General features: G+C 46.7%; 1 protein-coding gene across 5 annotated transcripts in view; it reads right to left on the bottom strand.

Moving 5' to 3' along the window:
* The window catches only part of LOC132882276 (A-kinase anchor protein 9-like), a 285,166-nt gene that overhangs the window by 120,573 nt on the left and 150,636 nt on the right, over window positions 1-13,957 (bottom strand). For all 5 annotated transcript variants that reach the window (XM_060915567.1, XM_060915571.1, XM_060915570.1 and 2 more), the window contains 5 exons: window positions 13,488-13,622; window positions 12,888-12,941; window positions 12,556-12,702; window positions 12,370-12,414; window positions 12,062-12,190 (listed from right to left, as the gene is read on the bottom strand). In XM_060915567.1, the coding sequence (XP_060771550.1) occupies window positions 12,062-12,190; window positions 12,370-12,414; window positions 12,556-12,702; window positions 12,888-12,941; window positions 13,488-13,622 (510 nt within the window). The remainder of the gene's footprint in view (window positions 1-12,061; window positions 12,191-12,369; window positions 12,415-12,555; window positions 12,703-12,887; window positions 12,942-13,487; window positions 13,623-13,957) is intronic.

Below are 13,957 nucleotides of genomic sequence, written 5' to 3'. Positions count from 1 at the left end.
TGCTCCACTATTTGTCGGCGCAGAATTAGGGGGATTGGTGATCCTCTTCCCATCTTTACTTCTGAGAGCCGCTGCCACTCCAAGATGCTCTTTTTATACCCAGTCATGTTAATGACCTATTGCCAATTGACCTAATGAGTTGCAATTTGGTCCTCCAGCTGTTCCTTTTTTGTACCTTTAACTTTTCCAGCCTCTTATTGCCCCGTCCCAACTTTTTTGAGATGTGTTGCTGTCATGAAATTTCAAATGAGCCAATATTTGGCATGAAATTTCAAAATGTCTCACTTTCGACATTTGATATGTTGTCTATGTTCTATTGTGAATACAATATCAGTTTTTGAGATTTGTAAATTATTGCATTCCGTTTTTATTTACAATTTGTATTTTGTCCCAACTTTTTTGGAATCGGGGTTGTGTGTGTGTGTGTGTGTATATATATATATATATATATATATATATATATATATATATATATATATATATAAATTTTTTTTTAATTCTTAAAAACTTAATGTTATTAAAAAAAGTGGGTGGCACGGTGGTGTAGTGGTTAGCGCTGTCGCCTCACAGCAAGAAGGTCTGGGTTCGAGCCCCGTGGCCAGTGAGGGCCTTTCTGTGTGGAGTTTGCATGTTCTCCCCGTGTCCGCGGGGGTTTCCTCCGGGTGCTCCGGTTTCCCCCACAGTCCAAAGACATGCAGTTAGGTTGACGTGGGGCGGCCTTGGGCTGAGGTGCCCTTGAGTGAGGTACCGAACCCCTGACTGCTCCCCGGGCGCTCTGGTGTGGCTGCCCACTGCTCTGTGTGTGTGTCTGTGTGTGTGTGTGAGTGTGTGTGTGTGTGTGTTCACTGCTTCAGATGAGTTAAATGCAGAGGATGAATTTCACTGTGCTTGAAGTGTGCATGTGACGAATAAAGGTTTCTTCTTCTTTTACACCACTTTTCAGAACTCACAAGGTTGGACCTGTGTATAAAGTTATGTACATTGTTCTCAAATATTAAACGGGCACAAGGTATTATTCTAAAGTCTAAACAACTCATTTAGACTGTAAACTTGCTTTACACTTTAGACCACTTTACAGAACTCACTTTACAAGTAAAACTCTGTTTTTTATTCATGGCCAAGAGGTCGAAATTGTACAGCAGTACAAATACCTGGGTACCATCATCGACAGTAACCTGACGTTTGAGGCAAACACTGATGCAGTTTGTGCAAAGGCCCACCAGCGCATGTACTTTTATCGAAAGTTGAGAAGTTTTAGTGTGGATACCTTTTTTATGAAGATGTTTTATTGAGTGTTTTAACCTTTTCTTTTATTTGCTGCTTTGGGTCCCTCACATTGAAAGACAGGAACAGGTTGAACAGCATTGTTAAAATGTGTGGTAAGATTGCTGGGATCAACTTTGACGAGCTCTCTGTCTTGTACAGAGTTAGAGCCACCAGGAAAGCAGAAGCTATCCTGACTGACCCCAGTCACCCGCTGTTCTCTGAATGTAGGCTGCTGCCTTCTGGTGGTTGGTACTTGGTACCAAAATGTAGGACGAACAGATTTAAAAGTTTGTCACTGTAACTATGGCCTCATAAACAACAGTCTGTCATGAAGGGTCTGCCTGTAATATCTGTGCACCTTGTTTTCATTGTGATTGTATGCTGTATGTTTTGTTGTATTGTGTTTTATTCTCTGCTGGCTATACAACAAATTGCCCCTCACAGGGATAATAAAGTTTATTACTACTCCTCAATATACTTACAGCACTCACTTTACATTTTAGACAATGTTTCATAACTTACTATAGAAGTCTAAAATAGTTTTTAAAGTGCGTGTCTCAAGTGTAACAGAAGTGGATCAGTGATGTACAGTGGTACATACACACGAGTTAAAGTGGTCTGAAGCACACTGAAAGTTCTTTAAATTGGTCTAAAGTGAATTTTGTAAAGTGGAAATTCTACAATAAAAAAAGTTATCCAAATTGTCAAGTACAAATAGTTTAAATTGATCTACAGAATAAAGTGTGTTCTGTGAAGCAGTAAAGAATGTAAAAGTGAGCTGTGTAAAGTGTAATGTGTGTTTTAAAGTTGTCTGAAGTGTAAAGCATGTTATGTAAAAAACTTTGAAGTGTAAAATGAGTTCTCAACAATAACAGTGTAAAGTGGTTCAAAGTTTCAAATGGTATAAAGTGTAGTGTGTTCTGTAAAGCAACCTGGAGTGTAAAATGTCCACAGTATAAAGTGTGTTTTGTGGTCCAAAAAAAAAAAGAGTAATGTTTGTTTTGTAATGTTCTGTAAAGTAGTCCAGAACACAGAGCATACTCTCTAGAGTAGTCTAGCGTGTGAAGCATGCTATGTAAAGGAGTGTAAAGTGTGCTCTGTAAAGTAGTTGAGAGTGCAGGGTGTGCTCTGTAAATAATAATAATAATAATAATAATAATAAATTTTATTTATAAGCATCTTTCAAGGTACCCAAGGACACTGAACAGTAAAAAAAAAAAACAATAAAAAGCAAAACAATAGAATAAGAACAATAATAAGATCATGAAAAATCAATATAATAATGTTATTAAAAATCAGAGAGCAAAGGCCAAGCTAAAGAGATGTGTTTTTAGCTGTTTTTTGAAAGTGGACAGTGTTGAGCATTGGCGCAACGCTAGTGGCAGGGCATTCCACAGCTTAGGGCCAATAACACTGAAAGCTCGGTCACCCATAGAACAGAGCCGAGAGTAAGGGACCGCTAATAGGTGGACATCTGTGGAGCGAAGATTTAGAGGTAGCTGATATGGAATTAGGAGATTTGATAAATAGGGAGGGGCCAGGTTATGTAGAGATTTGTGGACAAGCAGGATAATTTTGTACTGGATGCGGTATTTAACTGGGAGCCAGTGCAGGTTGTATAGAACAGGAGTGGGCCTGGTGTGAGTGAGTACCCGAGCAGCTGAGTTTTGGACATATTGCAGCCTATTTAGTCGCTTGGCTGGGATGCCATCGAGTAGGGCATTGCAGTAGTCCAGTCTTGAGGTGATAAAAGCATGTATAAGTGTTTCAGCTGCAGATAAAGTTAAAGAGGGACAGAGTTTAGAGAGACTTCAGGTGAAAGAAAGCTGTTTTAGTAATATTTTTAATGTGTGAGTCAAAAGAGAGAGTAGAGTCCAGAATAACACCCAGATTTCTTACTTCAACAGTAGTGAAGGTGAAATAACCAGGAATAGATAGCTGCGAGTGCTTCAGTTTTTTCAAGATAGAAGGGGTGGAAATGAGGATGGCTTTTGTTTTGTCTTGATTTAGTTTAAGAAAGTTCTGCACCATCCAGTTGTTAACAGCATTTAGACAGTTGACGAGATTGGACGGAGGGAGTGGGTGAGAGGGTTTGGTTTGAATGTAAATTTGGGTGTCATCTGCATAACAGTGAAAGTTAAGCCCATAATGCTGTATTATGTGGCCAAGAGGAAGGATGTATATTACAAATAGTAAGGGTCCCAGGACAGAGCCCTGAGGGACACCATGAAGGAGGGGTGATTTAGGGGATCTAAAGTCTCCAATTGACACAAACTGTTCTCTCATGGTAAGATAAGATTTGAATCAGGCTAAAGAAGGACCAGTGATGCCAAGCAGAGTTTCTAAGCAGCTCAATAAAAGATTGTGACATACAGTGTCAAAAGCTGCTGTAAGGTCGAGGAGAACAAGTATACTGACATGGCCAGTCTCAGCAGCTAACAGCAAATCATTGGCAACCTTGACCAGGGCAGTCTCGGTGCTGTGCATGGCCCTAAACCCAGACTGAAACTTCTCCCAAAGATTATATTGGGCTAAATGCTCTTGGAGCTGATTGGCAACAATACGCTCTAGGACTTTTGCAATGAAGGGAAGATTGGAAATGGGGCGATAATTTTTAAAATCATCAATAGCTGCTCCAGGTTTTTTCAAGACAGGAGTGATGGCTGCTGTTTTGAGAGCCTGAGGGACTAATCCAGTTGAAAGGGACGAGTTTATTATCTTAACCAGCAGGGGACAGAGAACTGGCAGGCAAATCTTGACCAAAGAGGTGGGCATAGGGTCAAGGAGGCAGGTAGTAGGCCTGGATTTAGATACTAAGCTGAGGACATGCTGCTCATCAACTAATGAAAAAGCAGAGAAAGATCCAGCTGGTGGTGGACAGGAAAAGGGGATATTAGAGGGAGTGATGGGAGTGGATTTGATCTGCTTGTATATAAAGTTAATTTTGTTTTGAAAAAATTCAAGAAGTTTACAACAAATATCAGTGGAAGGAGTAAGAGGAAAGTTTTTAGCAGGCAGGAGAAGTTTGTTTACAGTAGAAAAAAGCGTTTCCTTGGCCTCTGGTAATGATGGTGGTGTAATAACTGGCCTTGGCATCAATTAGAGACTCTTTGTAGGCAGAGACATGGTCACTGTATGCCAGCACATGGACTGTCAGGCCAGTTTTACGACTCAGTCTCTCCAGCTGCCGACCAGCAGCCTTCATTTTACGAAGCTCAGGTGTGAACCACGGAGCAGAGTGAGAGAAAGAGACAGTACGCGTCTTCAGGGGGGCAACGTGATTGAGAGAGTCAGCAAGGTGAGAGTTGTAGAGCATGACTAACTCCTCAGGGGATGAGTTTAATGATTTAGTGGTCAGAATAGGATGTAGTGTGTCAAATAAATCAGCTGTAACTATGTTTTTTGTGTTCCTGTATGTGATGGTGTGAAATGCATGCCTGCGATGGAGAGGCTCAGGGACAGCATTATTAAAAACTAGATAGAACTCGACGCCAACAGCGTCGATGGGGATGCCTCCGCCCGGTAGACTACACGCCTTATTAAGTTGTGATTTGGGGATGGACATTTGACCTCACAGTAATCGTGACCTGGTGAAGTTACTTGTATCAGCCTTGGAGATATTGTGTTCACAAGGTTTTCGGACAGACATTTGACCTCACAGTGACCTTGCCCTTAGACCTTTTGATCTCAAAATCTATTCAGTTTATCTTTGTCCCCAAATGCACAAATGGTGAAAGTCTGGTGAAATTCTTTTCATTCGCCTTGGAGATATTGTGTTCACAAGGTTTGCGGACAGACATTTGACCTCACAGTGACCTGAGACCTTTTGATCTCAAAATCTAAATCAGTTCATGTTTGTCCCAAAGCGCACAAATGGTGAAAGTTTGGTGAAATTCCTTTCATTAGCCTTTGAGATATCATGTTCACAAGGTTTCGGGACGCACGCACGCATGGACAGACGGACAACCCAAAAACATAATGCCTCCTGCACCTTACGGTGGTGGAGGCATAAAAATAGCCATGTGATCAGAAACACAGAAATCTCTGGAATATAAATTTGATGGTGTGATGCCAGAGGTACAAACAAGATCTAAGATAGGGCCCTTTGAGTGGGTGGGAAAATCTACATGTTGGGTGAAATCAAAACAATCAAGGACAGCCACAAAGTTTTTAGCAAAATCACAGTTATCTGAGTCAACATGAATGTTCAAATCACCAAGCACCAGTACAGATGGACACAGAGCACTGACAGATGAAAGCAGCTCAGACAATTCATTAATAAAAACAGAGGAAACTCTGGGAGGCCGGTAAATGAGCAAAAGCAGTAGAGGTAGACCACCAGTAAACTTCAGAGCAAGACATTCAAATGATGAAAAATCCTGCAAGGGCATAGATACAATCCTGTCACTGGAGCGATAGATCACAGCAAGACCGCTCCCCGCCCCGCCCAGTTAAACGTGGCTTCTCCATATGCTCATATCCTACAGGAGTAGCTTCATTTAAAGCCAGAAAATCATTTGGTATTTGCCAAGTTTCAGTTAAACATAGTAGATCTGTGCCAACATCAGTGATCAAGTCATTAATGTAGGGTGCTTTTTTATTGAGTGATCGCACATTTAATAAAGCAAACTGCACATTTCTTGAGGAAGGGCAATTCTGTGAAGTTTTAACGGAATTTATGGGACACAAGTTCGTAAAGTCAACAGAGCGCCTCTCAACAACAGTCCGTTTGATGTTACGATTCCAGCTCCAAAACGAATCAACATTGTTTGGATGTTGGTGGCGAGCAAACATCCATCCAGAGCCCCTGTGTATATATTTAGGCCAACGCCGATGCGAAAGTTTTGGCTCGCTGTGAAGCCAGTGTAGGTGACTTAGATCAAAACAAGGAGCCAGAGTAGAATCACTGTTGCATGCACCATCCAAGCAAGCAAACATAAGCTACACACAGAGCAGCTAGCCAGACACCTGTGCCCTTAACACTTTAGTCAACAGGATACTCCACTTGATACTCCAGAGGGCAGGCAACAGAAATAGCCAGCCCTAGGGATAGCAATAGTTCATTCTAACAAGAAACTTACCCACATACCATAGCAGGTAAGAGACTTACCCAAAAGAACAGTTAAGACCCAAAAGCCCCAAAAGGGCTCGCGCAAGGTAATACAGGGTAGTCAGCATTAGTAGTAGCCTAGTCCATCAGTTTGGCCAACAGTTCAGTAAACTCCCGTTTTAAAGTCCGGACAGGTAGATAAGATGAATCCCCAGTCAGTACACAGTCTATATCCTGATTTCAGCAGTAGCAGATGGCTTATCTTAGGATGTGAAGAGCAAACAGGCTTCCGAGGGCGTTGGAAGTCTGACACAGGTAGTCCTGGAATCCGCTCAACAGGTAACGTTACTGTTTAGGCTAGTATTTGCATATGACATTCAAGGAAGCGTGAGATAAGAAACCCATCTCCCAGAGAAGGTTAGGGAAAAATAAAACACACAGATAGCATGAAAGTAAAATGCTAAAAATAACAATTAAACAAATGCAGGACCGGGGAGTAGTGGCAGCCAAACACGCCAGCGTTCACTCAAAACCGGAAAAATTAGTGACGTCAAATGTGAGGTGACTCGGTAGCCGAGAGTGTAGGGCGTGCTCTGTAAAGTAGCTGAGAGTGCAGGGCGTGCTCTGTAAGGTAGTAGAGAGTGCAGGGCGTGCTCCGTAAGGTAGTCGAGAGTGCAGGGCGTGCTCCATAAAGTAGTCGAGAGTGCAGGGCGTGCTCCGTAAAGTAGTCGAGAGTGCAGGGCGTGCTCTGTAGAGTGCAGGGGGTGCTCTGTAAAGTAGTCGAGAATGTAGGGCGTGCTCTGTAAAGTAGTCGAGAGTGTACGGCGTGCTCTGTAAAGTAGTCGAGAGTGTACGGCGTGCTCTGTAAAGTAGTCGAGAGTGTACGGCGTGCTCTGTAAAGTAGTCGAGAGTGTACGGCGTGCTCTGTAAAGTAGTCGAGAGTGTACGGCGTGCTCTGTAAAGTGGTCGAGAGTATAGGGCGTGCTCTGTAAAGTGGTCGAGAATGTAGGGCGTGCTCTGTAAAGTGGTCGATAGTGTAGGGCGTGCTCTGTAAAGTGGTCGAGAGTGTAGGGCGTGCTCTGTAAAGTGGTCGAGAGTGTAGGGCGTGCTCTGTAAAGTGGTCGAGAGTGTAGGGCGTGCTCTGTAAAGTGGTCGAGACTGTAGGGCGTGCTCTGTAAAGGGGTCGAGACTGCAGGGCGTGCTCTGTAAAGGAGTCGAGAGTGTAGGGCGTGCTCTGTAAAGTAGTCGAGAGTGTAGGGCGTGCTCTGTAAAGTAGTCGAGAGTGCAGGGCGTGCTGTGTAAAGTAGCCGAGAGTGCAGGGCGTGCTGTGTAAAGTAGCCGAGAGTGCAGGGCATGCTCTGTAGAGTGCAGGGGGTGCTCTGTAAAGTAGTCGAGAATGTAGGGCGTGCTCTGTAAAGTGGTCGAGAGTGTACGGCGTGCTCTGTAAAGTGGTCGAGAGTGTACGGCGTGCTCTGTAAAGTGGTCGAGAGTGTACGGCGTGCTCTGTAAAGTGGTCGAGAGTGTAGGGCGTGCTCTGTAAAGTGGTCGATAGTGTAGGGCGTGCTCTGTAAAGTGGTCGAGAGTGTAGGGCGTGCTCTGTAAAGTGGTCGATAGTGTAGGGCGTGCTCTGTAAAGTGGTCGAGAGTGTAGGGCGTGCTCTGTAAAGTGGTCGAGAGTGTAGGGCGTGCTCTGTAAAGTGGTCGAGAGTGTAGGGCGTGCTCTGTAAAGTGGTCGAGAGTGTAGGGCGTGCTCTGTAAAGTAGTCGAGAGTGCAGGGCGTGCTGTGTAAAGTAGCCGAGAGTGCAGGGCGTGCTGTGTAAAGTAGCCGAGAGTGCAGGGCATGCTCTGTAGAGTGCAGGGGGTGCTCTGTAAAGTAGCCGAGAATGTAGGGCGTGCTCTGTAAAGTGGTCGAGAGTGTACGGCGTGCTCTGTAAAGTGGTCGAGAGTGTACGGCGTGCTCTGTAAAGTGGTCGAGAGTGTACGGCGTGCTCTGTAAAGTGGTCGAGAGTGTACGGCGTGCTCTGTAAAGTGGTCGAGAGTGTAGGGCGTGCTCTGTAAAGTGGTCGATAGTGTAGGGCGTGCTCTGTAAAGTGGTCGATAGTGTAGGGCGTGCTCTGTAAAGTGGTCGAGAGTGTAGGGCGTGCTCTGTAAAGTGGTCGAGAGTGTAGGGCGTGCTCTGTAAAGTGGTCGAGAGTGTAGGGCGTGCTCTGTAAAGTGGTCGAGAGTGTAGGGCGTGCTCTGTAAAGTGGTCGAGACTGTAGGGCGTGCTCTGTAAAGGGGTCGAGACTGTAGGGCGTGCTCTGTAAAGGGGTCGAGAGTGCAGGGCGTGCTCTGTAAAGTGGTCGAGAGTGCAGGGCGTGCTCTGTAAAGTGGTCGAGAGTGTAGGGCGTGCTCTGTAAAGTAGTCGAGAGTGCAGGGCGTGCTCTGTAAAGTAGCCGAGAGTGCAGGGCGTGCTCTGTAAAGGAGCCGAGAGTGCAGGGCGTGCTCTGTAAAGGAGCCGAGAGTGCAGGGCGTGCTCTGTAAAGGAGCCGAGAGTGCAGGGCGTGCTCTGTAAAGGAGCCGAGAGTGCAGGGCGTGCTCTGTAAAGGAGCCGAGAGTGCAGGGCGTGCTCTGTAAAGGAGCCGAGAGTGCATTGCGTGCCCTGTAAAGGAGCCGAGAGTGCAGGGCGTGCTCTGTAAAGGAGCCGAGAGTGCAGGGCGTGCCGTGTAAAGTAGCCGAGAGTGCAGGGCGTGCCCTGTAAAGTAGCCGAGAGTGCATTGCGTGCCCTGTAAAGGAGTCGAGAGTGCAGGGCGTGCCCTGTAAAGTAGCCGAGAGTGCAGGGCGTGCTCTGTAAAATAGTCGAGAGTGCAGGGCGTGCTCTTTAAAGGAGCCGAGAGTGCAGGGCGTGCTCTGTAAAGTAGCCGAGAGTGCAGGGCGTGCTCTGTAAAGGAGCCGAGAGTGCAGGGCGTGCTCTGTAAAGTACCCGAGAGTGCAGGGCGTGCTCTGTAAAGTAGCCGAGAGTGCAGGGCGTGCTGTGTAAAGTAGCCGAGAGTGCAGGGCGTGCTCTGTAAAGGAGCCGAGAGTGCAGGGCGTGCTCTGTAAAGGAGTCGAGAGTGCAGGGCGTGCTCTGTAAAGGAGCCGAGAGTGCAGGGCGTGCTCTGTAAAGGAGCCGAGAGTGCAGGGCGTGCTCTGTAAAGTAGTCGAGAGTGCAGGGCGTGCCCTGTAAAGGAGCCGAGAGTGCAGGGCGTGCTCTGTAAAGGAGCCGAGAGTGCATTGCGTGCCCTGTAAAGGAGCCGAGAGTGCATTGCGTGCCCTGTAAAGGAGCCGAGAGTGCAGGGCGTGCTCTGTAAAGGAGCCGAGAGTGCAGGGCGTGCCGTGTAAAGTAGCCGAGAGTGCAGGGCGTGCCCTGTAAAGTAGCCGAGAGTGCATTGCGTGCCCTGTAAAGGAGTCGAGAGTGCAGGGCGTGCCCTGTAAAGTAGCCGAGAGTGCAGGGCGTGCTCTGTAAAATAGTCGAGAGTGCAGGGCTTGCTCTTTAAAGGAGCCGAGAGTGCAGGGCGTGCTCTGTAAAGGAGCCGAGAGTGCAGGGCGTGCTCTGTAAAGGAGCCGAGAGTGCAGGGCGTGCTCTGTAAAGTACCCGAGAGTGCAGGGTGTGCTCTGTAAAGTAGCCGAGAGTGCAGGGCGTGCTGTGTAAAGTAGCCGAGAGTGCAGGGCGTGCTCTGTAAAGTAGCCGAGAGTGCAGGGCGTGCTCTGTAAAGTAGCCGAGAGTGCAGGGCGTGCTCTGTAAAGTAGCCGAGAGTGCAGGGCGTGCTCTGTAAAGTAGCCGAGAGTGCATTGCGTGCTCTGTAAAGGAGTCGAGAGTGCAGGGCGTGCCCTGTAAAGTAGCCGAGAGTGCAGGGCGTGCCCTGTAAAATAGTCGAGAGTGCAGGGAGTGCTCTGTAAAGGAGCCGAGAGTGCAGGGCGTGCTCTGTAAAGTACCCGAGAGTGCAGGGCGTGCCCTGTAAAGTAGCCGAGAGTGCAGGGCGTGCCCTGTAAAATAGTCGAGAGTGCAGGGCGTGCTCTGTAAAGTAGCCGAGAGTGCAGGGCGTGCTCTGTAAAGGAGTCGAGAGTGCAGGGCGTGCCCTGTAAAGTAGCCGAGAGTGCAGGGCGTGCCCTGTAAAATAGTCGAGAGTGCAGGGCGTGCTCTGTAAAGTAGCTGAGAGTGCAGGGCGTGCTCTGTAAAGTAGCCGAGAGTGCAGGGCGTGCTCTGTAAAGTAGCCGAGAGTGCATTGCGTGCTCTGTAAAGGAGTCGAGAGTGCAGGGCGTGCCCTGTAAAGTAGCCGAGAGTGCAGGGCGTGCCCTGTAAAATAGTCGAGAGTGCAGGGCGTGCCCTGTAAAATAGTCGAGAGTGCAGGGCGTGCTGTGTAAAGGAGCCGAGAGTGCAGGGCGTGCTGTGTAAAGTAGCCGAGAGTGCAGGGCGTGCTGTGTAAAGTAGCCGAGAGTGCAGGGCGTGCTGTGTAAAGTAGCCGAGAGTGCAGGGCGTGCTGTGTAAAGTAGCCGAGAGTGCAGGGCGTGCTCTGTAAAGGAGCCGAGAGTGCATTGCGTGCTCTGTAAAGGAGTCGAGAGTGCAGGGCGTGCCCTGTAAAGTAGCCGAGAGTGCAGGGCGTGCCCTGTAAAATAGTCGAGAGTGCAGGGCGTGCCCTGTAAAATAGTCGAGAGTGCAGGGCGTGCTCTGTAAAGGAGCCGAGAGTGCAGGGCGTGCTGTGTAAAGTAGCCGAGAGTGCAGGGCGTGCTGTGTAAAGTAGCCGAGAGTGCAGGGCGTGCTCTGTAAAGTAGCCGAGAGTGCAGGGCGTGCTGTGTAAAGTAGCCGAGAGTGCAGGGCGTGCTCTGTAAAGGAGCCGAGAGTGCATTGCGTGCTCTGTAAAGGAGTCGAGAGTGCAGGACGTGCCCTGTAAAGTAGCCGAGAGTGCAGGGCGTGCCCTGTAAAATAGTCGAGAGTGCAGGGCGTGCTCTGTAAAGGAGCCGAGAGTGCAGGGCGTGCTGTGTAAAGTAGCCGAGAGTGCAGGGCGTGCTCTGTAAAGTAGCCGAGAGTGCAGGGCGTGCTGTGTAAAGGAGCCGAGAGTGCAGGGCGTGCTCTGTAAAGGAGCCGAGAGTGCAGGGCGTGCTCTGTAAAGGAGCCGAGAGTGCAGGGCGTGCTGTGTAAAGTAGTCGAGAGTGCAGGGCGTGCTCTGTAAAGTAGCCGAGAGTGCAGGGCGTGCTGTGTAAAGTAGCCGAGAGTGCAGGGCGTGCTGTGTAAAGTAGTCGAGAGTGCAGGGCGTGCTCTGTAAAGTAGCCGAGAGTGCAGGGCGTGCTCTGTAAAGTAGCCAAGAGTGCAGGGCGTGCTCTGTAAAGTAGCCGAGAGTGCAGGGCGTGCTCTGTAAAGGAGCCGAGAGTGCAGGGCGTGCTCTGTAAAGTAGCCGAGAGTGCAGGGCGTGCTCTGTAAAGTAGCCGAGAGTGCAGGGCGTGCTCTGTAAAGTAGCCGAGAGTGCAGGGCGTGCTGTGTAAAGTAGTCCAGAGTGCAGGGCGTGCTCTGTAAAGTAGCCGAGAGTGCAGGGCGTGCTGTGTAAAGTAGCCGAGAGTGCAGGGCGTGCTCTGTAAAGTAGTCGAGAGTGCAGGGCGTGCTGTGTAAAGTAGTCGAGAGTGCAGGGCATGCTCTGTAAAGAATTCTAAAGTGTAAAGCGTAAGTGATTCAAGTGGTTCTCATGTGTAAAGATCTGAAAACTTATTGTAAACATAAAACAGTTTAAAGTACCTGAATCTGCTCCTTCAGTTTGAGACTCTGTTCTATGTAGCTGTTCAGCTCTTCTTTAGTCGCTGCTGCTTCATGTTTGACCTCCTGAAGTTCCTGAAGCAGCTCAGAACTGTCCACTTCGCCCGTTGCCTAAATTTGAAAAGGGTTAAGGATCAAAAGGTCGAACAAGCCACAGTGGCACGTAAAGTCATGCCAGTTACACTTACACATCATCTCTAATACAATAAAATGGATGGAAGTGTTTATCATGGATTTATAAATGTATAATGATGTATAAAATTCACTAAATCAGGCTAGAGAACTCTCACCCTGTGCACCTGATCCTTCAACAGAGCAATCGTCATTTCTCGCTCCTTTCAGAAAACAACAACACCACAATCGCACTGAAAACATCTGCTTTATAATTAGGATTATTATACATTTACTCACCTCATTAATCATTGGCATTCTCAGAGATTTACAGTACAATAGAAATAAACAGAACCTCAGTCTACCTGAATTTGTTCCTGAAGTCTTTGGCTGTGTTCTTTACAGCTGTTCAGTTCCTCTTTAGCAGCCTCTGCTTGACCTTTCACCTCGTCTAACTCCTGATGAAGTGCTGATATCACTGTAGAGTTGTTTTCACTCCTGCTTTCTGAGGCCTAGAGTTCCAAGGTCAGAGAAGTGTTCTCACACAGGGCAGCAGGTACAGCTGTCATTTTGACACGTGTAGTAACTTTCACAGAAACGGTAAAGCTTTTGAAACCAAAAATGGACGATTTAAACCTTCCTGTGTGAATAGAAGTGTGAGTTTTGACCTGTTAATAACAGAGATATGAGTGCTTACTTCATCGACCTTGTGCATGTCCTCCTGTAGCTTCTCGATCAGTTTCTCCTTCAGCTGAAAATGAAAGACAGACTTTTTTAAGAAATTAATTATTTGGGTTTGGTTCCTGTGTAGCTTGGTTTCTCATGGCACGTAATTAATAAAAACAAAAAGCCAAATAACGTTGGAGTTCTGTGTAGAGCTGAAAACATCCTCATTTCATTTACTGATCAGAAATACAATGACGGGGAAAAAAAGAAAAGTTTTTTTGTTTCCCCCGTGCACTTCAGAAATCACATGAGTATGGAGAACACGGTGCTGACACTCAATAATGATCAGATAGTTATATAAATAACTGGTTTAAAATATTTTGTGTATTATAGTAAGACATGGCACTCCTCAGGGATGTGTGTTGAGTCAATGTCTATTTCCAGATTAAAGGCAGTTGTAGATCAGCAGTTAAAATTCTCTCCCAGAGGCTGGGAGGTTGAAGGTTCGAGAGCAATTTTATAATAAATTCTGTTCAGCTGTATATTCTTTGCACTTAATTTAAAATAAGTATGATACAATACACCAAAGGAGAATGAGAACTTTAGTGTTTTTAGAACACGAATGTTGTACCTGTATCTGTTCCTGCAGATTCTGGTTTTGATTTCTGCAGCTGTCCAGCTCTTCCTTAGCAGCCTCTGATTGCTCTTTGAGCTCCTGCAGGTCCTGAACAAGCTTCTCCATCTCAGTCACGCATTCACTCGAGGTCTAAACCAAGAGGCCATTATTACAACACTTCAACACAAGGAATACGGTTTTATTTTCTACAATAATACAGCAGTTTCTGATGAAGAATGGGGTTGTATGTGAGAAAGACTTAAATGTGATGCTAAAATATTATGTTCCAAAAAGAAAGCTTGTGCTCTGATTCCACCAATTCTTCATCCATTCCTGCATGCTGACAAATGCAGAATTCATAGCGTAGCAGGTTATTGCATGCTGTGTGCTGGAGCCATCTTGATAATATTTTAAATAAAAACTTCAACCATATTAGACAGGTGAAGGTCTTCAAAAGAAGCTACTTGTTGGTGAGCGTGACAAAC

This window comes from Neoarius graeffei, chromosome 2, assembly GCF_027579695.1.
Source record: "Neoarius graeffei isolate fNeoGra1 chromosome 2, fNeoGra1.pri, whole genome shotgun sequence".
In the NCBI taxonomy this organism is placed as follows: domain Eukaryota; kingdom Metazoa; phylum Chordata; class Actinopteri; order Siluriformes; family Ariidae; genus Neoarius; species Neoarius graeffei.
Note: the sequence above shows the minus strand (reverse complement) of the source record. Positions and strands in the feature narration are given on the sequence as shown.